The following is a 26,196-nucleotide window of genomic DNA, read 5'->3' on the forward strand; positions in this document are numbered from 1 at the left end:
CCCTTAACTCATGTCCTCTAGTTTTTGTCTCACCCAAACTCAGTGTAAAAAAACCTGCTTGCTTTTACTCTATACCCATCATAATTATGTATTTCTCTATCAAATATCCTCAAATTTGGCCTCACCAATGTCTTGTAGAGGTTTACCAAAAAATCCCAACTCCTATTCTCAATGATGTATGAAAGCCAATGTGCCAAAAGCTCTCATTACAACCCCATCTACTAGTCACACCACTTTCTGGGAATTATGCATCTGAAATTCCAGATTGCTCTGTTCTGCCACACTCCTCAATGCCCTACCATTTACCATGCATGTCCTACCTTGGTTTTTCATTCCAAAATGCCACATCTCTCCCTTGTCTGCATTAAATTCCATTTGCTATTTTGCAGCCCATTTTTCCAGCTGATGTGGATCGCTCTGCAATCTTTGAAAGCCTTCTTTGCTGTCCACAATGCCTCCAATCTCTCTGTCATATGTAAATAGCTGATCCAATTTACCATTTTATCATTGATATAGATGACAAACAACAATGGTCCCAACATGGATTCCTAAGGCATATTACTAATCACAGGCCTCCAGTCTGAGGGCAATCATCCACCACTACTCCCTGGCTTCTCCCGTCCAGCCATTGTTGACTCCAATTTACTACTACACCAAGAGTACAAAGTGTCTGAACCTTCCTGACTAACCTCCCATGTGGGAACTTGTCAAAGGCCTTACTAAAGTCCATGTAGACAATATCCACAGCCTTTCCTTCATCAACTTTCCTGGTAACTTCTCGAAAAGCAAGATTGGTTAAACAGGACCTACCATGCACAAAGCCATATTTACTATTCCTAATCAGTTCCTGACCTACAAAATACTTGCATATCCAATCTATTAGAACACCTTCCAATACTACTAATGACATCAGGCTCATTGGCCTATGATTTGCAGGATTATTCATAGACTCTTTTTAAAATAATGGATTAACATGAGCTATAGGAAGGATATAAACAGAGTGGAGAGAGTGCAGAGAAGGTTTACCAGAATGTTACCTGGGTTTAAGCATCTAGAGTATAGGGAGAGATTGGGCAGATTAGGTCTTTATTCTTTGGAGCGTAGAAGGTTGAGAGGGGATTTGATAGAAGTATTTAGGATTATGAAAGGGATAGACAGAGTGGATGTGGATAGACTATTTCCGTTAAGAGGAGGAAAGATTAAAACAAGAGGACATGAGTTAAGAATTAAGGGGCAGAGGTTTAGACGTAACATGAGGGGGAACTTCTTTACTCAGAGAGTGGTAGCCGTGTGGAATGAGCTTCCGGGAGAAATAGTGGCGGCGGAGTCAATTGTATTATTTAAGAAAAGGTTGGACAGGTATATGGATGAGAAGAAGATGGAGGGTTATGGGCATTGTGCAGGGAGGTGGGACTAGAGAGGGGTGTTTGGTTCGGTGCGGACTAGAAGGGCCTAATGGCCTGTTTCCGTGCTGTAATTGTTATGTAATGTTATATGTTATCCTCCAATCCTCTGACACCTCTGGCTAAGGACATTTTAAATATATCTGCCAGGAACCCTGTTATTCCTATTCGAGCCTTTCTCAAGCCCTGGGGATTTTTATCCATCCTTATTTGCCTCAAGACAATAAGCACCTCCAACTCTTTAATGTGTATTGGTTCCATGCCCACACTACTTGTTTGTCTTCCTTCTATCAACTCTGTGCCCATCTCCTGATTAAATACAGATGCAAAGATCTCCCAAATATCTTTTGGCTCCATACATAGCCAACCACTTTGATTTTTCAAGAGGACCAATTTTGCCCATTGCTATCTTTTTGCTCTTCATATATCTGTAGAAGTCCTTAGGATTTTCCTTCATGCAGTCTACTCAAAGCAACCTTGTACCTTCTTTTTGACCCACCTGATTTCCATAAGTTTTTTCTTTTTAATATATTATTCAAGTAACTCATTAGCTTATTGTTGCCTATACCTGCTATACACTTCTTTCTTTCTAGTATCCCTCAAAAACCAGTGTTTCCCATGCCTATTAACTTTACCTGTTCCTCTCCCGGGTCCCTTATTTTCTGGGCCCATTGACCAGATGCTACAAGACCAGCCATATAAATACGTGAACTGCAGAGCAGATCAGAAGCTGGGGATCCTGTGCCAGGTGACTCCCCACAGCTTGCCATCGGCTGGAAGCCATGTCAGCTGTGAACGAGATTGAGACTCCCTGATGGTATGTTGCCTGCTAGGTGCCTGGGATGTCTCCAAGTCGAGTTCCAGGCATTCCCTAGAGGGACAGTGAACAGCAGATATGGTGTGAAGTTCCAGCGGTTTTCAGGAAGCTTGAGGTGGTCCAGGAGACATTCTTTCTCTCTCCTCTTTGTTCATGGTGGCTGCCTCTCCTCGCCCCGGTACTCCTGTACTTACCAAGTCTGCTATCTCTACCCCCAGCAGGACAGGGACAGCAGGCATATGGGAACACCACCACCTGCAAATTCCCCTCCTTGCTGTTTACAGTCTCATTGCCACCCCTACATTGCTGCTGGACCATTCTCACCAACAATGCTTTGGGATTCCTTCGCCAGAACGACCATGTGATTTCTGATGGGGCACATCACTCCTTCGCAAACATTTGGCAATGCACAATAATTATCTGTCTTTCCTGCGGAGCACAAATATTAAAGAGGGCAAAATTGCCTCAATGTTCATTGTCTGAATGATTTTTCTCTCTGTGCTTAATGTCTCCTCATGCCTGGCTGATATCCTGCCCTGTTCCATGTTTGAAAATGGATGGCTTCTGCTCCCCTTGCAACAGGCTCCTTGGAAATGGTGACCCATCAACCTGCTGCAGGTAAGATTACTCCCATCATGCACTCCACACACTGTAGGGTCAGCAAGTGGTACATGGGATTAAAGTTCATGTAGGCTGCTATCCACAAAATCAGCCCCAAGTGCAGGGTCAGTAAATGGCGCTGGGAGTTAAAGTTCACACTGGGTGCTATCAGTGAGCAGTGGGAGAGTATGTTGAGCTTTGACTTTACATTCGTGTCAAGTATGGAGCTATGTCACTTAGCTCTGTTGTTGCTGAGATGCGTGCCATGGAGATGTGCGCCGTGGAGCTCTATAGCTTGGAGCTGTGTATCTCAGAGTTGCGTTCACGTTCCATAAAGCATGGAATGCTGTGGTGCTGCCAATCTCCAAGAATGACCTGGGATCTCCCAGCAATGACAGTCCCGCTCATATGTGAGGCAATGGATAAACTAAGGTGTCTGATGACCTCTCTGGTTACTTGTATTCATTCTGTAGAAGAAGACAAGGCTCTGAACAAAAGCAAACATCCCCAGGGCTTGGAGAGGAGTCCCATTGGTATCCCATTAGGATATCAGCCAGTACAACTCTGGGAGCGCTGAGGGCAATGGTATAGGCCCTTCAGTCTACAATGTGCCTACCCAACATCAATCTAACCTTCCCTACCTCGTACCCATAACCTTATATTTTTCTGCATCCACGTGCCAATCCAAGAGTCTTTTAAATGTCCCTATTGTACCATCCTCCTCCACCACCCCTGGCAATTCATTATAGGCAGCACGGTGGGCGTAGCAGTTAGCGCAATGCCTTTACAGCTCAGCGATTGGAACTAGGGTTTGAACTCGCGCTGTCTGTAAGGAGTTTGTTTATTCTTCCTGTGTCTGCATGGATTTTCCCTAGGGGCTCCGGTTTCCTCCTACCATTCAAAGTACATCAGGGGTGTAGGTTAATTGGGTGTAAATTGTGCGGCATGGACACATAGGCTGAAATGGCCTGTTACCATGCTGTATGTCTAAGTTTTGAAAAATACTTTAGGCACCCACAACTCGGTTTATATATTAAAAAAATCAATAACGTCTCTTCTAAACTTTCCTCCATCCACTCACCTTAAACAGATGTCCTCTGGTATTGGCTATTGCTGCCCAGGGAATAAGGTACTGGCTGTCCATTCTATCTATGCTGCTCATAATCTGAAAAATCTCGATTGTTGCCTTTTATTTTTCATTGCTCTATAAAGAAAAGCCCTAGATCTGTCAACCTTTCCTCATGACATTTTCTCCAATGCAGGCAACATCCTGGTAAATCTCCTCTGCACCCTCTCCAAAACTTCCACATTCTTCCTGTAATGAGGTGACCAGAACTGAACACAATACTCCACATGTAGTTTATCAAGAGTTTTATAGAGCTGCAATATTAAATCACAGCTCTTGAACTAAATCCCATGATTAATGATGACCAACATATCATTTGCTTTCTTAGCCACCCTTTGAGAGATCTATGGATTTGGGCCCCAAGATTTCTCTGTTCCTTCACACTGCCATTAACCATGTATTCTGCCTTCAAGTTCAACCTTCCAAGGTGCATCACTTCACATTTATCCGGATCAAACTGCATCTGCCAATTCTTTGCCCAACTCTACATCCTGTTTATATTCCTGTTGTGACCTATGACAACCGTCTACATTATCCACAACATGTCCAAACTTTGTGTCATTTACAAACATGCCAACCCACCCTTCTACTTCTTCATCCAAATCATTTATAAGGATCACAAAGAGCAGGGTTCTGACAATAGATCTTTGAGGACACCAATAGTCACCAACCGCGAGGCAGAATATGTTCCATGTCAAAAGCCTTACTAAACCCCATATGCACCACACCTACTGCCCTAATGTCATCAATTTCTTTAGTCATTTTCTTGATAAACTCATTGGACTCGTGAGGCACGACCTACCCTTAACAAAACCATGCTGACTACTATCCCTGACTATGCTTTTCCACATGCTCTTCCTGCAGGCAGTGAGAATGCTGAATGACCAAAGGAACTGCTCACACCGACCATTGAAAATGCTAATATCCACTAAACAATATTTATTTATTATGTATATTTGATCTGTGCATACTGTATATTGTTGTCTGTATGTGCGTTATGTCTGGTTGTGTGTCTGCACCGATGACCCACACTGTTTCATCAGGATGTACTGTGCAATCAGATGACAATAAACTTGTACTTGAGAAATCCTATTCCTTGAAATTCTCCTAGTAGTTTCCCTACCACTGATGTAATACTAACAGCTCTATCACTAGGATCCTCCATATTACTTCTCTTCAGCAATGGGACCACATTTGCCATTATTCACTCCTCCGGTTTCTCCTCAGTGGCCAGGGAGGATGTAAAGATCAACACCCCAGCAATCTCTTTCCTCACTTCCTGCAGTAACCTGGGATATATCCCATTCGGTCCTGGAGTCTTATCAATCCAAATGTTTTTAAGAAGATCCAGCATGTAACCTTGTTCTACATTGACTTCACATTTACCAAGGTTCTTCTCCCTTGTGACATTGAGGCAAAGTATTCATTTTGGACCTCTCTGACTGCCTCCACCTCCAGGTACAATTCCTCCCTTATCCCTTAGCAGTCCTGCTCTTCACATATGTGTTGAATGCTTTGGGGGTTTCCTTAATCTGACTTGCCAAGATCTTCTCCTATCTCTTTCTAGCTCTGTCCCTTCTTCCTTCCTGGTAACCTTACAATTCTTAAGAGCCTTGCCTGATTAATATTTTTATCCCTAAACCTTAAGTATGCTTCATTCTTCTTCTCGACTTACTGTTCCACCTCTCTTGTCAGCATGGTTCCTTTATCCTAGCATCCTTTCCCAGATTCATTAAGACAAACCTATTCAGAACTCTGAGCAAGTGCTTCCTGAATTTCTCCACATTTCTGCTGTGTATTTCCCAATAAAAATCTGTTCCCAAATTTACTCTCCCTCATCCTGCCCCATGCCACCAAAATTGTTTCTCCTCCAATTAAACACTTCTACATATCGTTTGCTCCTGTCCTTATGCTGAAGGACAGAATGTTATGGTCAGTGTCACTGAAATGCTCCCCCACTGAAAGGTCTGTACCTATTCAGGTTCATTATCCAGTACTATACTAAATCCAGTGTGTCCTCTCCTATCATCGATTTGTCCACATGTTGTTTCAGGAATCCTTCTTGAACGCACCTGACAAATTCTGCCCCATCTGAACTTTTTGCAGTAAAGAGATGCAAGTTAATAATTAGGAACTTGAAGTCTCCCATGACAACAAACTGTTATTTTTCAGTGCACAAAAGTTCTAGAGAAAATTAGCAGGTCACACAGCAGCCATAAGAAGTAAATGGCAGTTGACATTTTGGGCCTGAGCCCTTTATCAGAAGTTGAATATCAGGAAGGTGCCAGAATAAAATGGTGGGGGGAGGGGTGGGGGAGGAGAAAGAAGAGGAGCAAAAGCTAATAGATAAGAAGCCATAGGTACAGGTGGGAGGGCAGAAGAGAAGGAAGCTGAAAATGAAAGAGGGAGAGGGCAGGGGACTAAGATCTCTGATAGGAGAGGGAAAGGAAGGGGGTGAGAGCTGGAGGAAATGTGACAGGGATACAGAAAGAAAGAGAAAAGGGAAACAGGTTAACAGAAATTGAAGAAGTCAATATTGATGCCATTCTGGTTGGAGACTGCAGAGATGAAATATAAGATGTTGCTCCTCCAATTAGTGGGTCTCCTCGGTTTGGCAGTAAACAAGGCCATGGATGTGTCAGAGTGGGAATGGTGTATGGATTTGAAATAGTTGCAGCAGACAGTGAAAGTGGTCCATGAAACGATCTCCCACTCTGCATCCAGTCTTCCCAATATAGAGGAGGCCTCATCAGGAGCACTGGATGCAGTAAATGACCCCTACAGAATTAGTGGCAAGAGATGAATGGATGAGGGAGACTCGAAGGGAGTGAGCCCTACAAAACAAAGTGCATAGGGAAGAAAAGATGTGTCCTGTTGTAGGTGGCAGAAATTGCATCAAGATGAGATGTTGGATGTGGAGGCTGATGAAGTGATGAGGAAACCCTGTCCTTGTTACATCTTGGGCGGAGAAGGGGACAGAGTAGATGTGCAAGAAATAGAGGTGATGCAGATGATGGCTGAGTTAATGACAGTAGAGGAGAAGCCATGTGTTCTGAAGAAGGAGGACATCTCCTATATCCTGGATTGGATGACCTCATCCTGGGAGCAGATGAGACTGAGACGGAGAAATTGAGAGAAAGGAGTAGGATCCTTATAGAAGACCGGGTGTGAAGAGGCACAGTTGAGGTAACCAGGAGACTTGGTGGTTTTGTAGAAACTATTGAGAGTGTTTCCCAAAGTGGAGACAGATAGATCAAGAAAAGGGACAGAGTTGCCAGAGATGGGCCAAGTGAATAAGGCCAGGGTGGAAGATGGCAGCAAAGTGAATAAAATTGATGAGCTCATCTTGGGTGCAGGAGGCAGCAACAATGTAGTCATCGATGTAACTGAGGAAGGATTGAGGAGCCTTCCTGAGTAGGCTTGCAGCATTAATCCACATAACCGATCAAAGGCAGCCATAGCTGGGACATAGAGGTTGAGGACAAGTACTGCCAGATGGAGGAGGGTGATGGAGAGGGACTGGTAGGTCTGTTATGAGGAAGAAGTGGAGAGCCTGGAGTCCTCCTTTATGGGAGATGGAAGTGTACAAGGACTGGTGGACAAAATAGAGTCGAAGTAAGATGATGCCAGTTCGCTGGAGCAGGAGCATGCAGAGACAATGTGTCTACCAAGCAGGGCACTTCGATAGGAGGTCGAAGTGAGCTATGTGGGTTTGGGAAACAATGAGATTAGACACTGTGGGAGGGAGTGACCAGAAGTGATGAGGGTCAGTGATGAAGTGGGAGATTTTTTTTACCACTTTTCCAAAATTTGCCTTTTTACCTGCTCCTCAATGTCCTGGTGATTTCTGGGGGCCATTAGACTACTCCCAATAGAGTGTGGCTCCCTTCCTATTTCTGACTTCCACCCAAAGTGACTCAGTGCACAATCCCTCCACAATGTTCTCCTTTTCTGCAGCTGTGATACTATTCCCAATTAGCAATGCCACTCCTCCCCCTTTATAATCACCTTCCTTCTCCCTTTTGAAACACCTAAACTCTGGTACCTGCATCAGCCAATCCTATCCTTGTGACAGCCAAGTTTCTGTAATGGCTGCAGCGTTGTAATTCCATGTACTGATCCATGCTCTAGGTTTATTGGCCTTGTTTTTAATACTTCTCACGTTAAACTACACACATTTCCACCCATCCAACTGACTCCATTTAACCTCCACCCTCTGCCTGTCCTTCCTTACACAGAGCAGGAAAAATATATAGTGGTCCTGCCAGAGCTGCTGAAACGGCAGCGCTGCCGTTAGTGCAGACTCGGGGAGAGCAGGAAGTGTGGACGCAGAGCTTCCCCTGTGGGGACCGTCTGCCCAGTCCTACTGGTAATGGCTCCTTACGGGCTTTAAACAGCTTGTTAAGCAAGCTGATGATAGCATATTTAAAACCCTGTGACCACGGGAACTGAGCCCAAGATGGCAACACCTATTTTCAACAGTGGCCTCAAGGGGTTGTGGACTCAGGGAGAGCAGTTGACTGGCGTAGGGCACTAGTATTGGGAAAGACACCACCCCCCACCCACCTCATTGAGAAGGAGAAACAGAGCAGACAACCCTAAGGTCAGTGACCATGATGGAGGACCAGCAAGGGGCTTGGTGGATGAAGGATTCACACAGGTGGCAAGTTGCTGATGACTTGCAGGCGAGGAACCCCCACAGGCTGTGAGCTGCTGGAGCCTGGCTCATGAGAAGCAGGTATCAGAACTGTAAAATGAGAGGGTACTGAGAGCAAGGAGGGCACACAAAGGGCCCTGGGTGCTGAAGGTTTCCTCATCTTGTCAGGGGTTTGGATCTGGGTTCAAGATGATAATGGTTTGAAGTGAACTGGAGCCTTGTGTGGCTGTGGCAGAGGGCACTCGGTAACTCTGAGGGGACTCTTGCTTCTCTTTCTCTGAACGTAAGGGGCACCACGCAATGCTTATACTAATGATGAATCTTTGCCTTATAGCAGACCAAAGACAATTTTGATTAATAATTACATTTCTGTTTTATTACAATAGTTTCTGACCTACCTTTTCACCAACTGCTCCATCGTCTGATCAAACACTGGGTGCAAAATTGCCAATCTCTTTAGTTCCACAGCCCATTCCCACACCAACATGTCTGTTCCTGGCCTCATGAACTGCCAAATCAAGGCCATCCGTGAATCAGAGGAACAAAGCTTTGTATTCCTCTGGGCACTCTCCAACCAGATAACATTAACATCGACCACCAATTTCTGTTCACCCCCTCTTCAGAGACTCTCTTTTACCTTGCTCCTCTGCCCCTCTGCATCCTTTCCACCTACTCCCACCCCCTTCCCTCGCTTATCACAGTTACCCTCTCCCCCATTGCTTCTCAGGTTTTTTCTCATCAACACTCCTACCTATATTTAGCTGTGATCTCTTTCTTACCTGTTAGCCTGCACTCCTCCCTCCTCTCCTCTTCTTCATCTCCACTCCCCCCTGTAATGCACGTCGAAAGAACCAAAGACTTGTTGATCCAAACCAAGGTTTTTATTAACTAAAAGACTGGAGCATATCACAAGTAGATTGACCAGTCCACAATGACCTGGACTGGCTAGGAGCAATCCTTTAAGACCTGCCAGTAGGTGTGGCTACACTCTCAGCCAATCACAGTCATCCTACATATGTGTACATATACACATTGGTGATAGAATCTGTACTATCACATTCACCCCTTCTTTGAGAACCGATCCCAGGGTGAATGGAGGTTAGGGGCTGTACCGGTCAGGGGGTCTGACCATCCGGCGTGACTACCGGGATTGGGATCGCCAGAGTCGTGTCGCCGGCAGGCCCGTAGGGTGCGGCTACTGCTTCGCTCAATTCCCCAACAGCATTGTCGACAGTCTGGCCTGAGCTGGTGGGGTGGTGCTGGTCCCTCTGTTCAAGCACATGACCTGGGGAGAAGGAATTGGGTGAAAGGCATTGTCACGCCTGATCTGGCTTGGGCTAGGTCCCTTACCGAGACTGTGTCCTCCCGTCCGTCCGGGTACCCAACGTAGGCATAATACGGGTTCGCATGGAGCAGAGTCACTCGGTCAACCAAGGGGTCGTTCTTAGAGTACCAGACGTGGCATCGTAAAAGGACTAGACCGGGAACCGTGAGCCATGCCGGTATGGTCATACCTGACTCAGATTTCCTCGGGAAAGAGAACAACCTTTCATGGCATTGGTCGTGGTGCATAGGAGGGAGTGGATGGAGTGCAGGGCACTAGTGAGCACATCTTGCCAGCGAGAGATGGGGAGACCTTTGGACCGGAGGGAAAGCATAACCGCTTTCCAGATGGTGGCATTCTCTCTTTTGACTTGCCCATTATTCAGACGCTTGCCTGTTTTTTCTCATATCTGATGAAGGGCTCAGGCCCGAAACATTGGTTACCTTTTACTTCCTGTGGACGTTGCATGACCTGCTGAGTTCCTCCAGAGCATATCTGTGTATTGCAGCTAACCCAGGCGGGCAGTTAATGTAATAGTCTGGCCATAGATGAGATCCCTGAAGTAGTGACTAGAGCTAAACCTGAGAATATTTATATGTTTACATTAAATTTGAATACTCGTCCACTTCACACCTTTCTGGATGATGTCCTTTGTGCAGCTACATTCTGAAGGAGGAATTGCTAACAATAACTTCAGGGGGACGTTTACTCTCTGCAGCAGAACGTTTATTTGGCAGATACTTGAATTAGCCTGTCCCAGAGAGAGATAGAATGAATACATGAAAATAGGCAGGTGGGGTTGAAGAGGGTCGTTGTGGAATAGCTCAAGGTCTCCACAGGTCTTGTTGCAATTCAACAAACTAGAGAATGTGAATAGATTCTGTATCATCTCCTTACTGCCAATATAATTCCTTCTTCCTTGTTATTTGGGATAAGCCCTCTTGAGTTAATGATGCTCTTTCCTTTAGTACCTCAGGCGAAGATCTGGGCCACTTAATTCACATTTCCTACTGAGAACATGAAATATTCCAGCACAATACAGGTCCTTTGGCCCACGATGTTGTGCTGACCTATTACTCCACAACAATCTAATCATTCCCTTTCTCATACCCTTAACCCCCCCGATTTCTCCTTTGTCCATGTGCTTGTCTAAGAGTCTTTGAAATATCCCTATTATACCAGTCTTCACCATGATCCTTGGCAATGAATTCCAGGGAACCACTGCTCTCTGTTTTAAAAAAAACACCCCTGAAACTTTTCTTCACTTAACCTTAACTAGATGTTCTCTGGTATTTTCTACTGTCGCCCCTCAGAATCTTATAAACCTCTGTTAAGTCACCTTTCATCAAGAAGTTTTACTTGTAGCAGAAAACAAGCCAGTGGAAGAATGCTGGTTCAGGTTACATCTGCGGCAGCAAGATGAGGTCTTGAGTTGTATCCTTCCCCCACTGCTGCTGCCTAGGCCACTGAATCCTTCCAGCAGCTCATTTTTGTTCTAGCTTCCAGCAACTGCTTGTTTTCTCCTTTGCTTTCCACTTTCTCAATTTATTTTGCTGAATCCTTAAATATTCCCAAACCAAGGGCTACTGTTAATTTTTTCAGCATTCTAAGCATTTCCTGTAATAAATCTAAAAGCTATTACAGTACCAGTAACCTGTGTTCAAATCCTGCACTGACTGTAAGGAGTTTGTATGTTCTCTCCATGACTTGGTGGGTTTCCTTGTACATTCCAAAAATGTTGGCAGGCTCATGGCTGAAAGGGTCTGTGATCATGCTGTGCCTCTAAATTATTAAATTAAAATACTATCTGCAGCTTCCCCTGATGGCCACAGGCAGATTATTTCTCCTCCTGGGTTAATTAGCCACAGGGGGATTTCAGTAAATCATGTCCTAATTTCATCTGTGTCAGACATTGCATGTTCATTCTGGACTCTCATTCCTTCAGCTCCAGGCTTGGTATCTGCAGTGGAGATGCACATTTTGGGAGGTTGGGCTGGTTGTGGTGGCATACAGGGGAGAGGGGCACACATCTTCCCGAGCAGTTGGAGGTCACTGGGTTCAGCAGCTTGGTCAAGGGAGTGAGCAGAAACAGGGAACAATGGGTCACTGCACTAGGGTGGGAGAGGGACCTGAGCAGAGTGGGAGGTCACTAGGTCACTGCACCATGAAGGTGGTTGGGAGTTGAAAGGAAGATATCTCGAAGATTCCTGTGAAGGGCGGAGGGATCAGTGCAGTGAGGAGTTGAGAGGAACCTCTGCAGAGGGGTTGGGGTATCATTGGATCACTGCAGCAAGGAGGTGAGTAGGTCAGTGCATCAATGGGGACGGGGTCAGAGAAGTGAAGGGGTGAGAGGGGTTCACTGGGTCACTGCAGCATGAGGATGGGAGGGAAACCTGTGCAGGGGGGATATTATGAGTCACTGCAGCAAAGGGTTGAGAAGGCTCCTTAGCAAAGGAGGGGGGGTGGTTTCAATGGATCACTGAACCAAGGTGGGAAGGTGGACCTGAACAGGGAGGGGGGGGTTCAGTGGGTCACTGAGTGAAGAGGTGTGAGGGAGACCTACACAGAGAAAGGAGGGTGGAGTTAGTGAGGGGTGTTGTGACAGCTCACTGGGCCATGGCAATAGGATAAGGAGCCATACCTCTGACTGCTTGTGCTCCGGAGAGCTTCCTCAGACATCTCCACTCTGTTGACTTCTCCTTCATCTCTACGGCTGCTGTGGTGAGTTAATGACTCCAGCCCACAAACATACTGAGTAGCAGGGAGTGAATGGTCTGGTGAGATAATGAGAGATAGCAGGAGCAGGCCATTCAGCTCCTCAAGATGCTGTTTAGAACCATAAAACATTACAGCACAGAAACAGGCCTCTTGGCCCTTCTAGTCTGTGCTGAACCATTATTTTTTCATAGTCCCACTGACCTGCCCCCAGTCCATGTCCATCTATACCTCTCCCATCCATGTTCCTGTCCAAATTACTCTTAAATGTTAAAATTGAGCTGTATTCACCACCTCAGCTGGCGGTGCGTTCCACACTTCCACCACTCTCTGTGTGAAGAAATTCCCCCTCGTGTTCCCCTAAATTTTTCCCATTTCACTCTTAACCCATGACCTCTGGTTTGTATCTCACTCACCCTTGGTGGAAAAACCTGTCTACATTTACTCTGTCTCTTTTTTAAATTGAGTTTAACATATAAGCATAAATAATAAATGATGATTGCATAATGGATCAATTGTTTTCAAGTAAATACATACAGAAGGGAGAAAAAATAATGGATAAATATGAAAATATTCATAACTATATTAACAGTTACTTATAACTTAATCTAGTGATAAATATAATGAATGCAACCATGTCAGACCCATTTATTAGACATATTTAAAAAAATGAACATTTAAAAAAAGAAAGAAACTAAAATCTAATGGACTAAACGAATTAATCTCTCCCTTCGAATCAAAGAAATGAATAATGAAGTGGAATCATTGGTGACTCCCAGAGAACGGACAAAGAATTTCTGGAATGTATCATAATTATTGATTTTTCCAGTTAAATTTTTTTTAACTGAATTAAAGTTAAGGCCCCATAACTTCATAAATTGTAATTTTTCTTTAATATTATAGAAAATTTTCTCTAAATTACATCATATAGCCATCATATGTGTATGAGTAGGGGATGCATCAATAAAATAGTTCATCTGGCTATCAATGTAGTAAAAGCTAAGACTTTTTCCTAAGATGCCGATAGAGGTTCATCTGAGTCGTGAGAAAAACCAAACAGCAATTAACGGATAGGATTCCAAGTTAATCTTGAAAATTGTTGATAGAGTTTGAAAAATCTTTCCAAAATCTCTCTAAATTTGGGCATTCTGAGAGCATATTATTTACTCTGTCTATCCCCCTCATAATTTTAAATACCTCTATCAAATGTCTCATTCTTCTATGCTCCATGGAATAAAGTCCTAACCTGTTTAACCTTTCCTTGTAACTCAGTTTGTGAAGTCCGGGCAACATCCTAGTAAATCTTTTCTGCACTCTTTCTATCTTATTGATATCTTTCCTGTCATTAGTTGACCAAAACTGTACACAACACTCCAAATTTGGGCTCAGCAATGTCTTCTACACATCACCATGACATTTCAATTCGAATACTTTGATTTATGAAGGCCAATGTGCCAAAAGCTCTCTTGATAACCCTATCCACCTGTGACTTTCAGAGAATTGTGTATCTGTATTCCTAGATCCCTCTATTCTACCCCTCTCCTCAGTGCCCTACCATTTATTGAGTATGTCCTTCCAAAATACAACACCTCACACTTGTCTGCAATAAATTCCATCTCCCATTTTTCATCCCATTTTCCATTTGATCCAGATCCCTCTGAAAACGGCCTTAACTGTCCACAACACCTCCAATCTTAATGTCATCTGCAAACATCTTCACCTCCACCTTCACTGAGTTCATGAGTAATCGTCAACCTCACTACCACTTGTCCCTCATGTCTTCAGTGCATCTGTTCTGTATCCACGTGATAGGTGAACTTAGAACATGGAACATTACAGCACAGGACAGACCCTTTGGCCCATGATGTTGTGCTGACCTATATATATATATATCTTTGGCTTGGCTTCGCGGACGAAGATTTATGGAGGGGGTAAAAAGTCCACGTCAGCTGCAGGCTCGTTTGTGGCTGACAAGTCCGATGCGGGACAGGCAGACACGGTTGCAGCGGTTGCAGGGGAAAATTGGTTGGTTGGGGTTGGGTGTTGGGTTTTTCCTCCTTTGCCTTTTGTCAGTTTTATATATATATATAAATAAAACCCTCCCTACCTCATAACCCTCTATTTTTGTTTAATCCATTTGCCTGTCTAAGAGTTCCTAAAATGCTCCTGTTTCAGCCTCCACCACCATCCCTGGCAAGGCATTTCAGGCACCCACAACTCTGTGTGGAAAAAAAAACAACTTACCCCTAATGTCTCTCCTAAACTTCCCTCCCTTCATACATTTGTCCTCTGGTGTTTGTGATCCTTCCCTGGGAGAAAGGTGCTGGCAGTCCACCCTATCTATGCCTCTCAAATCCTGTAGACCTCTATTCTCCTCTGATCCTTTTATGCTCCAAAGAGAAAAGCCCGCTAACCTTGCCTCATGAGACTTATTTTCCAATCCAGGCAAACATTCTGGTAAATCTCTGAACCCTCTCTATAGCTTCCCACATCTTTCCTGTAATGAACTGAACACAATATTCTAAGTGTGGTCTCACCAGAGATTCACAAAGCTGCAGCATTACCTCACGATTCCTGAACTCAATTCCTCAACTTATGAAACCCAGTGTAGGCCTTCTTGACTATTCTATCAACCTGCGCAAAAACCTTGAGAGATATATGAATTTGGACCCCAATGTCCCTCTGTTCTTCCACACTGTTAAATATCCTATCATTAACCCTGTACTCAGCCTTCACATTTGACCTACTAAAATGCATCACACACTTATCCGGATTGAACTCCATCTGCTACTTTTCCACCCAACTCTGCATCTTGTTTATATCCATTTGTAATCTATGGCGCTATCGACAACACTTCCAACCTTTGTATCATGCACGAACTTACTGACCCATCCCTTTACATCTTTATCCAGATCATTTATAAAGATCACAAAGAGCAGGGGTCCAAAACAATTCATGCGAACTTCAATAGTTACTATTCTCCAGGCAAAATTTTATCTGAACACTATATTACTCTCTATTTTCTACAGACAAGCCAATTTTGAATCCACACAGCCAGGTTTTATTGATCCCATAACTTTTTTTTGTAACTTTTTATTTATTGTACTATGAACCATATCAACAATAATATATACAAATGTTCTTCATTAAATATACACAGTGACTTTTTCTTTTTTCTCCCCCTCCCCTCCCTTCCCATCTCCCTCAAAAACCAATAAATATTAAACATACAAAATACAAGAAAACAAAATCCACTCAGGAAAAAAACAAGGAAAAGTTGTGTCGTCCACTTTTACATATTTAAGTCCAATCATGTTTATCTTCTTATCCCTTTAGGAGATGGAGGTCCAAAGCTGGTATTTTCTGTCATATTTCATATATGGCTGATACCATGATTTTCTGAATGAGTTTCCCATGGGGGATTCTTGCCAAATGTCTTATAAAATTGATATATTCCACTCTACTGCCATACCTTCATCAATTTATTTTGTTTCTTCCTCAAAAAGCTCAATTCGGCTCGTGGGGCACAAAACCACGCTGACTATCCCTGAGAAAACGGTGCTTCTCCAAATGCTTGTAAATCCTGTCCTTAAGAATCCTTTCCAATAGTTTGCCCACTACTGATGTAAGACTCACTGGTCTGTAATTCCCTGGAATCTCCCTAATATCTTTTTTAAACATGACTTCCGGGGTAGAGGATTCCAAAGGTTATGTGGAGGGATTTGCCAGCAAGGTAAATGTGTGCAGTTGGGAGAAGAAACACCAAGCCAACATGACAGATAAACAGAAATTGCTGAATGCTGGCAAAACTAACCAGGTCAGCCATTGATTGTGGAAAGGGAAGCAGTTGGCATTTCTGATGGGAACCCTTCACCAGACCTGATAGAAGGGAGTGAGTCTGCTAAAACTCAGGAGACATGTGGAGGGAATAGGGCGTGCAGAGGGGAGGGTATACCGAGGAAAGAGGGTGATGGCATATGGAGGGGGAATGTGCGGAGGGGAGGACTTGTATCCAACCCGCTTTTACCATCACATCCCTGCACATGAATTCTGTGCCTCGGTGGCTGAAGGCCCGTACTCCTTCTTCACCACTGAATCCACCTACCATAAATCACCATTGAGTCAGCTCATTGGTTCCCTCTTGACTTGGTGAGAACCCACTGTTTGTTCCTGTTTCCAGCTCCAGAGTCCATCACAAGGGAGGGAGGAGCCATGGTCACGGCAGCCCCTGATCAGGGCAAGATGCAGGTGAGAATCAGGTCGTGCTCCCGGGGCTGATTCTTCCCCTCCTGCCAGCAGGCCCCACATCCAAATGTCTCACTTCCTGTTTTGTAGTTATGCATCTTTTAATCATCATTTTATTTGGTTCATGAAATTCGTATTTTGTGTTGCCATTTTGAATTTTATTTGCGTGTAAAGGTCTTCACATCTACATCTGCAAAATCCTCAACAGCTAAGCCCAAGGCTGCTGCCAGCTCTGAGAGGGCCACTAAAGCTCCCAGTACCCGTGCCAGCACATCTGTTCGCCCAGTGGCCAGCCCAAACAGACATCTGTCCTCGATAAACCTCGGTGGCACGGGAGCTGAGGTGCCCACAACAAAGGTAAGGTCAAACCAAGGCTTGACCCGACAAAGGTCCCGTGACAGCGATCTGGCAAACACCGGCTCATCTGCTTCAGCTTCTCACGTCTCTGTGTTGCTGGGAATGTGCATGGCAGATAGAATCACTTCATTGCCTCCATGTTTAGACCATCTCTCATTGCAAGTTGCTGCAGGAACACAAACTCGACTCCTGGCCTGTGTAACTTCTCGTTAACAATCTGTCATCATGGAGAATGGAGCAGCAACCCAACCTTACCCTCACCACTCCAGCACTGTACTTGTCCCCTGCCCCTCTCCCCTCCTCAAACCCTCTCCCCTCCTCAGTTCTACGCTGCCCTCTCCCCTCCTCAACCCCTCTCCCTGCCCCACCCCCCTCCTCAACACCTCTCCCTTGCCCCTCACCCACCCCAACACCTCTTCCCTCCTCAGCCCCTCTATGCTACCCTCTCCCCTCCTCAAACCCATCTCCCTGCCCCACTCCCCTCAACCCTTCTCCCATTTCCCTCACCCTTCCTCCTCCCCTCACCCCTTCTCAACCCCTTTCCCCTGCCCCTCACCCATCCTAAATGCCTCACCCCTCCTCAAACCCTCTGCCTGCCCCTCACCTCCTCAACCCCTCTCCCCAAGCCCATCACCCCTCCTAAACCCCTCACCCCTCCTCAACCCCTCTCCCTGTTCCTTACCCCTCCTCAACTTTTCTCCCCACCCTTCACCTCTCTAGTCCTCACCCTCACTCCCCACCTCTCACCCTCATTACATGACATTATCCCCCTCACCTTCCCGCCCCTTACCCTCACTCCTCATCCTCTCCCCATCACCTGGTTCCCCTGCTGAATGGGCAGTTTGCAGTGTTGTTCCACCTCAGGGTGTAGGTTGTGCCAGGGTTGGGGCAAACCTGTTCTCGTGGCCCATGCTGTGTGGAGAAGTGGAGGAGGCCGGGGGCTGCTGAGGGATGGTGCAGTGCCTATTCCACCTGACCTGAATGTGCCGTGTCTCCCAGCCTCGTGATGCCAGGCCAGAGGCCAGCAGGACCCGGCTGCCAGCAGCAAGGGGGTCAAGACCCACCGCCAGACCTGCCAGCACTCAGAGGGACCCTGGTCACTCACCAGACCACCGGCGGGCAGCAGGTGAGAGGCAGTAACACTGGCCAGGAAAATCACTGGCACCAGGAATGGGCAGGCTGAGTCACACCTGTGATAGTACAGATCTATCACCAATGTACATAGTGTATATAGTTACTGTATCTAGACTGCTTACAGCGATTGGCTGAGAGCTAAGCCACACCTATTGTCTGGGCCTTAAAGGGTTGTGTCCCTAGCCAGGTCGGATCATTCCGAACTGGTCGGCCATCTGTGAAGAGCTCCGGTCTTTTGCTAATAAAAGCCTTGGTTTGGATCAACAAGTCTTTGGTTCTTTCGATGAGCTCTTTGATATTGGGAGCGGATAGGCTGGGTCACACCTTGACCTTTGACACTGAACAGGCAGGCTGAGTCACACCCTGACCTTTGACACTGAGTGTGTAGACTAGGTTACACCCTGACCTTTGACACTGAGTGTGTAGACTAGGTTACACCCTGGCCTTTGACACTGGGAATGGGCAGGCTGTGTCACACCCTGACCTTTGTCACTGGGAGTGGGCAAGCTGGGTCACGCCCTGACCTTTGACACAGATTGGGCAAGCTGGGTCATGCCCTGACCTTTGACACTGGGAGTGAACAGGCTGGGTCACATCCTGACGTTTGGCATAGATTGAGCAGGCTGGGTCACACCCTGACCTTTGACACTGAGCAGACAGCCTAGGAGACACCCTGACCTTTGATACTGGGAGTGACCAGGCTGGGTCACATCCTGACTTTTGGCATAGATTGGGCAGGCTGGGTCACACCCTGACCTTTGACACAGATTGGACAGGCTGGGTCATGCCCTGACGTTTGACACTGAGCAGGCAGCCTGAGTCACTTCCTGACCTTTGATACTGGGAATGAACAGGCTGGGTCATATCTTGACTTTTGACACAGTGGGTGTGGAATAGAGTTTGTGATGATGGTCTGGCAATGCCAGTGGATCATTGCAGTTAAGTTGCAGAATGTTTCTACGCCAAAGGAAAATATGTTGTTGGCGGATGACTCCACTGAGTTCAGTTGAAGTTGTGGGCTGGCTGACCATTCAGTGGTCTTATTGAGGGGATGATTCAGGCAGAGCCTGTGATGTGGACTTTCCCCTTGTTTCTTAGGGGACTCTCCAGCCAAGCCAGGAGGCAGTGGGAGTGGATGCAGCAGCCCAGGAGCTCCTGGCACACCCAGCAGCCGCTCGCATACTCCTTCGCAGCCCTCCTCCAGCTCAGCCAAGGATGTAAAGAAGGTGGCAGTGGTACGCACCCCCCCCAAGTCCCCAGCAGCTGCTAAGGCACGTCTGGCCCCTGTCTCTGCACCCATGCCTGATCTGAAAAACATCAAATCAAAGATTGGATCTACAGAGAATATCAAGCACACCCCTGGTGGGGGCAAGGTACCTGCTTAGCTTTCAAATGGTCTAGGTTCAAGCTCAGCTTTGTTACAAAATACCTAGTACAGTGGGATAGGGTCTTCTGCAAACAGACGAGTAGGGTATCTATCATTTATACAGCTGTGTAAAGAACACAATTTACAGATTGTAGGATTACATTGAAATCTATTAGCCATAAACAAAAGAGAATTGTTGTGGGGATAATTCAGGAGCCTGATGGCTGCAGGTATTTGAACGCTGATGCTGTAATAGTGTTGTTAATCGCTATGATAATCAAGAAACCCATGTGAGGGGAATGTACACAGTTAATGGCATTGATGTGCAGAGAAATCAGGGGTCCATTGCTCATTGAAAGTGGCCACACAAGTAGATCAGGTGGTAAAGAAGGTGCATGGAATGCTAGGCTTCATTGGGTGGGACACTGAGTGTAAAAGTAAGGAGGTTATGTTGAGTTATATAAAACTTTGGTCAGACCACATGTGGAATACTGTGTGTAATTCTGGTCACCCCATTACAGGAACGATGTGGAGGCTTTGGGAAAGGGACAGAAGAGGTTTACCAGAATGTGGCCTGGTTTAGAGGGGATGAGTTATGGTGAGAGGTTGGATAAACCTGGGTTGTCTTCTCTGGGGTGTTGGAGGGCGAGGGGAGACCTGATGGAGGTTTATAAAATCATGAGAGGTATTGATAGGGTGACCTTTGACACTGGGAGTGAGCAGGCTGGGTCATATCCTGACTTTTGACACAGTGGGTGTGGAATAGAGTTTGTGATGATGGTGTGGCAATGCCAGTGGATCATTGCAGTTAAGTTGCAAAATGTTTCTACGCCAAATGAAAGTATGTTGTTGGCAGATGACTTTGCACTGAGTTCAGGTGAAGTTGTGGGCTAAAAGCATCTTTTTTTGAATATTTAAAAATGTCCATCCATGTAATTATATACTTTCACGTAAATAAAATTTTTGATTACATTTAAAATTACAATGAATATATGATGGTTTACCCCCCCACTAAAAACCATATAATAAGAGAAATAGATATAATGTATAGTTATATGAAAAAAAATTAAAGAAAAAAGAAATGAAAAGAAAATGTTGTAATATTATTCTGGATTGCGCAAAGGATCGGCTCATACACTGGGATCTTATAGTATTTATATAACCTTTTTCGGGAAGAAGGTCTTAAGAGGCCGGAAATACATTTTTACATATTTATCCCTAAACTTTGGATATATGGGCTCCAAATTTGTAAGAAAATAAAACATTTATTTCTTTAAATTATATGTAATTTTCTTCCAAGGTATGCAACTTTGTGTGTTCCATCTTTCTATACCTAAATGTGCATCCGATTTCCAAGTCACTGCCGTACACTTCCTTGCCACCATTAATTTTAATAAATTTCACTAGATAAAATGATCATTTTAATTTAGGTCTTATTTCTTCTTTATTCATAACAAAAATAAGTCTGGATTTTATGGAAATGCAGTACCAATCATCTATTTTAAAAATTTGCCGAAATCCACCCAGAAGGTTCTAACTTTAGAACATGACGGAGCAAATGTTTACCAGAGAGTGGTGGTGCCTGGAATGGTGGAAGCAGTATTCCAGACAGACAAATACCAAGGGGATGGAGGGAAATGGATCAGGTGCAAGCAGCAGAGTTTTAGTTTGATTTGAACATCATGTTTAGCACAGATGTGGGCTGAATGGACTTTTCCCATACTGTGCTTTTCTATGCTCAATGTTCTGGTTGCTCATCAGAGGGAGGATGTGGGGGCTTTGGGGAGGGTGCAGGGGAGGTTCCCCAGGAGGTTGCCTGGATTCAGGAGAGGATAGACAAACCTAAGTAGGAAGCTGCTGAAGCAACTGCATCTATAATTAGAAATTGAGGAGTCAGGTGCAGAATCGGAGACTTTTTACCCAGTTTGGAATGTCAAATACTAGAGGGCCAAACTTTAAGGTGAGAGGGGGAAAGTTTGAAGGGGGCTTGCCAAGCAGGTTATTTTTTTTAAACACATAGTAATGGGTGCTGGAACGTGGTGCAGAGGGAAGTGGTGGAAGCAGACATGATATAGAACAGAACATCACAGGGCAGGCCATTCAGCCCATCATGTTTGAACCAACCGTGATGCCATTTGAAACTAACCCATCTGCCAGCATCTACTCCCTGCCTGTTCACACATAGAGGTGTTGCTGAAAGATCACTGCCATGATGCCGTGTATTGAGTAGAGGAGTTGGGATGTTAGGGTGAGGTTGTATAAGGCATTGGTGAGGGCAAATTTGGAGTATTGTGTGCAGTTCCGGTCACCAAATTACAGGAAGGATATCAGTAAGGTTGAAAGAGTGCAAAGAAGATTTACTAGGATGTTGCCAGGACTACAGGAGTTGAGTTACAGGGAAAGATTAAAAATGTTAGGATTTTATTCCTTGAGTGTAAAGAATGAGGGGAGATTTGATAGAGGTTTACAAAATGATGAGGGGTGTAGACAGAGTAAATGCGAGTAGGCTTTTTCCACAGATTAGGAGAGATAAATATGAGAGGATGTGGCTTTAGGGTGAAAGGGGAAAGGTTTAGGGGGAGCCCTTCTTCACTCAGAGAGTGGTGGGAGTCTTGAACGAGCTGCCATCTGATGTGGTAAATGTGGGCTCAATCTTGTTTTAAAAATAAATTATATAGATATATGGATGGGAGAGGTCTGGAGGGTTATGGACCAGGTGCAGGTCAGTGGGACTAGCGGAATAATATTTTGGCACAGACTAAAAGGACCTAATGGCCTGTTTTCTGATTTATAGTGTTCCATGAGTGCTTCCACCACTTCCCTTGCCAGGAAGTTCCAGTTTTCCACCCTGAATATTGGCACCTCTGTCAGACCCTCCTGTGTTCCAATGAAGTATATCCAGTTTGCTTTATCTGAAACACTCTTAGCCCAGGCAACATTCTGGGGATCTCTGCAACCTCTCCAGTACAGTCACCTCTTTTCTAAGACCATAAGATGTAGGCCTTTTGGCCCATTGAGTCCATTCCACCATGAGCTAATCCATTCTCCCACTCAGCCCCACTCCCTGCCTTTTCCCCATAACCTTTGATATCCTGACTATTCAGATTCTTATCAATCACTACCATAAGTACACTCAATGTCCTGCCTTCCACAGCTGCCCGAGGTAGAAAGTTCCAGAGGCTCACTACCCTCTGGCTAAAGAAATTCCTCCACATCTCTGTTTTATATGGGAGCCTTTCAATTCTGAAGTTATGTCCTCTTGTCCTTGATCTCTCTACCACAGAAAACAACTTTGTCACATCTACCCTGTCTGGGCCTTGCAACATTCAAAATGCTTAGGAGTTCCCCCCTCATTATTCTAAATTCCAAGGAATACAGTCCAAGAGCCATCAAACTTTCCTCATATGCTGATCCCTTCATTCCAGAAGTCATTCTTGTAAATCTTCTCTGAACTCTCACCAATGCCAGCACATCCTTCCTTAAAAAAGAAGCCTTAATCTGTTCCCCGTACTCCATGAGGCCTCACCAGTGCCTTGTAAAACCTCAACATTACATCCCTGCTCTTGTATCCTATTCCTCGAGATATGAAAGCCAGATTTGCCTTCTTCACCACCGACTCAACCCAGATGTTCACCTTTAGGGTAAAAACACAACGCTGGAGAAACTCAGCAGGTCAAGCAGGTAAAAGTACACTTTGTGATATAAAGGACACTGTTTGACCTGCTGAGTTCTCCAGCATTGTGTTTTTATTTCAACCATGGTGCCTATGGATTTTCGTGTTTTACTTCTTTCAACTTTAGGGTATCCTGCAGGAAGACTCTCAGGTTCCTTTTCTGTAGGGCAATGACCAGAACTGCATGCAGAACTCCCACAGAGGCCAGTATTTTATAAAGTTCTGTCAAGATATGTTCTCGTATTCTATGCTCTGACGAACAAAAAGAAACATCCCACATACTTTATCTTCCCCTACCTGTGTTGCCACCTTCAACAATTTTTGATAATGATAATATTTATTGTCATATACATGGTACTGTGTATATGTACACCAAAATTCCTACTTGCTGCAGCTGAACAGGTACAGTACTGTTTTTTTAAAAAAAAAAATCAACAGTATAGATTAAATTGAAAAAGAGTTAATAAATATAAAAGATGGCTAATAAATATTCACAGTAATCATAGCGCAAGAAAAGAAGTGGTGTTTCAACAGTGCATTCAGTCCTTTTGTGGTGTCAGCTGTCCATGATTCGTGTAATGAGAGATGGATGTTTGAGAGGTTCTTGAATCTTGCTGTACACAGATTCCTTTGTTTCTCAATACTTCTTGGGATTTGCTGTTCATTACATAGAACATTACAGCACAGTACAGGCCCTTCGGCCTTCGATGTTGTGCCAACCCATTGTGCAAGTTCATTGTGGGACTTGTCAAAATATCCAATTTGCACTTGTTAAGATTAAACAATCTACCGTTGTCCTGCCTAATTTACCACGTGACCAGGTACACCAGAGGTAAATCTTACCACTGAACAATCTCATTCTGTAGTCTGACTCTCGAGGTTCCCCTCCTTTCCATCAACACCACCAATTATCACATCCTCAAGCTTATCAATTCTACCTGCAAGAATCACATCTAATTCTTTCATGTTTATAGCAAGAAGCAAGGGTACATCACTGGTTATTTGCTTCCACTCTCAAGTTCCACCAGTACCCTCTGTCCCCTATCACCATTTTGGATCCAAAGCGCATATTGCCTTGCATCCCATGGGCTGTAAACATTTTGCACACTCTCTCTCTCTCGCTCACTCACTCACTCACTCGCTCACTCACTCGCTCACTCACTCACTCACTCACTCTCATGGACCCTGAGACCCTGATCTCAGATCTGGGATTTTGCAATGTGCTGCCACAGGGTTCCACATTGGCCACTGGCTAGAGTCATGCAGAGTGGAAACAGACCCTTTGGCCAAACCTGCCTATGCCAATCAAAATGTTCCACCTACATTAGGCCGACCTGCCTGCATTTTGATTTTTTTAATGTAATTTTTAATTTTTAATTTAATTTTTAAAATTTCGATAAACAGCACAATAATACGCTCTTCCTGCCCAAGATCCCGTGCTGCCTAAATCTACCAATTCATCTACAACCTCTGCACATTTTGGAGGGTGGGAGGAGCCCCTGAAGGAATCCTATGCAGACATGGGGAGAATGAACAAATTCCTTACAGATAGTGCTCGATTAGAACCTGGGTCAGTGGTACTGGAATCGTGCTGTGCCTCACATATCCCTCTAAACCCATCCTATCCATGTATCTGTCCAACATTTTCTTAAACATTGCAATAGTATCTGCCTCAGCATCTCCTCTGCCAGCCTGTTCTATACACCACTGCCATCTGTGTAAAAACATTTCTCCTTAGGTTCTCCTTAATTTTTCTCCTAAATCTCACCACCCCCCACCCAACCAAACAGAAACCTATGTCCTCTGGTTACTGATTCCCCTACTCTAGGCAAAAGACTCTTTGCAGTCACCCAACCTATATTTCTCCTAGAGACAGAATCTGCACTCTATCAAGGATAGTCGAGACTATGTCTGAGTGATGCCTGTGGGACCTGGGAGTTAGCCTGTCATACTCTAACTCTGCATGCTGCATGTCTGATGTACTGATGAGTTGTGGATTCAACACTGGACAATAATTGCAGAGTTTGTTTCTGAATGTAATTATGCAGGTGCAAATTGTACACAAGAAGGAAGATTACAGTACAGTGCAATCAAAGTGCGGCTCCAAGGACAAGATCAGACATGTTCCAGGAGGTGGAAATGTACGTAAGGGTTGGCAGGACTTGCCTGAGTATCATATTGTGTGCAACATTCTATGGAGTATTGCTCCCCACTTGACTAGATCCACAAAATCCTCCTTGTTTCCTGAGTGTGATTCATCATGTTCTCATTGCAGCAAATTCTTTCAGAATGTTATGCATTCTACCTGGCTGAGTTCACCCAATTCCCAGGATAAGTCGAGCCTCCCAGCACCTTGAACCTACTGTCTTCAACAGTGCTGACCGGTGGCGGACCTGGGCCCATTGGCTGAGCTTTAGTAGGGCTCTCCCTGACCTTGCCCCCCCTGCCCCACCCTTCATTGAATAGAATAAAGTGACGATGTTACATTAAATAACCTATATTGTTGTACTATGTATAATGTATTACATGTAGAAGCAAGAAATTTAATTGTAGCAACAACTCTTTCATAAAAGTGCTTTCACAATCATTTTCTGACTGGTTATGGTTATGGTATTGTCGAGTAATCAAGCTGTTTACATATCCAATACCTTGAGTCCTTGTAATGAGGATAATGGTCGCATCCCGATGACCTTGGCTATTTCTATAACTTCCTTCAAAAAAGCCTAGTCTTTCACAATACTGGCATTCATGTTCCAACAGGCCACTCCCTGTCTTTAAC

At 44.7% G+C, this 26,196-nt stretch overlaps 1 protein-coding gene across 1 annotated transcript in view; it reads left to right on the forward strand.

Moving 5' to 3' along the window:
* Positions 1-26,196, forward strand: part of maptb (microtubule-associated protein tau b) — a 71,613-nt gene that overhangs the window by 20,133 nt on the left and 25,284 nt on the right. Inside the window, exons 3-8 of the mRNA XM_069905245.1 lie at positions 2,803-2,838; positions 16,823-16,890; positions 17,062-17,244; positions 18,244-18,370; positions 19,477-19,751; positions 25,466-25,558. Of these exons, the coding sequence (XP_069761346.1) occupies positions 2,803-2,838; positions 16,823-16,890; positions 17,062-17,244; positions 18,244-18,370; positions 19,477-19,751; positions 25,466-25,558 (782 nt within the window). The remainder of the gene's footprint in view (positions 1-2,802; positions 2,839-16,822; positions 16,891-17,061; positions 17,245-18,243; positions 18,371-19,476; positions 19,752-25,465; positions 25,559-26,196) is intronic.

Source organism: Narcine bancroftii, chromosome 12 (genome assembly GCF_036971445.1).
Source record: "Narcine bancroftii isolate sNarBan1 chromosome 12, sNarBan1.hap1, whole genome shotgun sequence".
Taxonomy (NCBI): Eukaryota; Metazoa; Chordata; class Chondrichthyes; order Torpediniformes; family Narcinidae; genus Narcine; species Narcine bancroftii.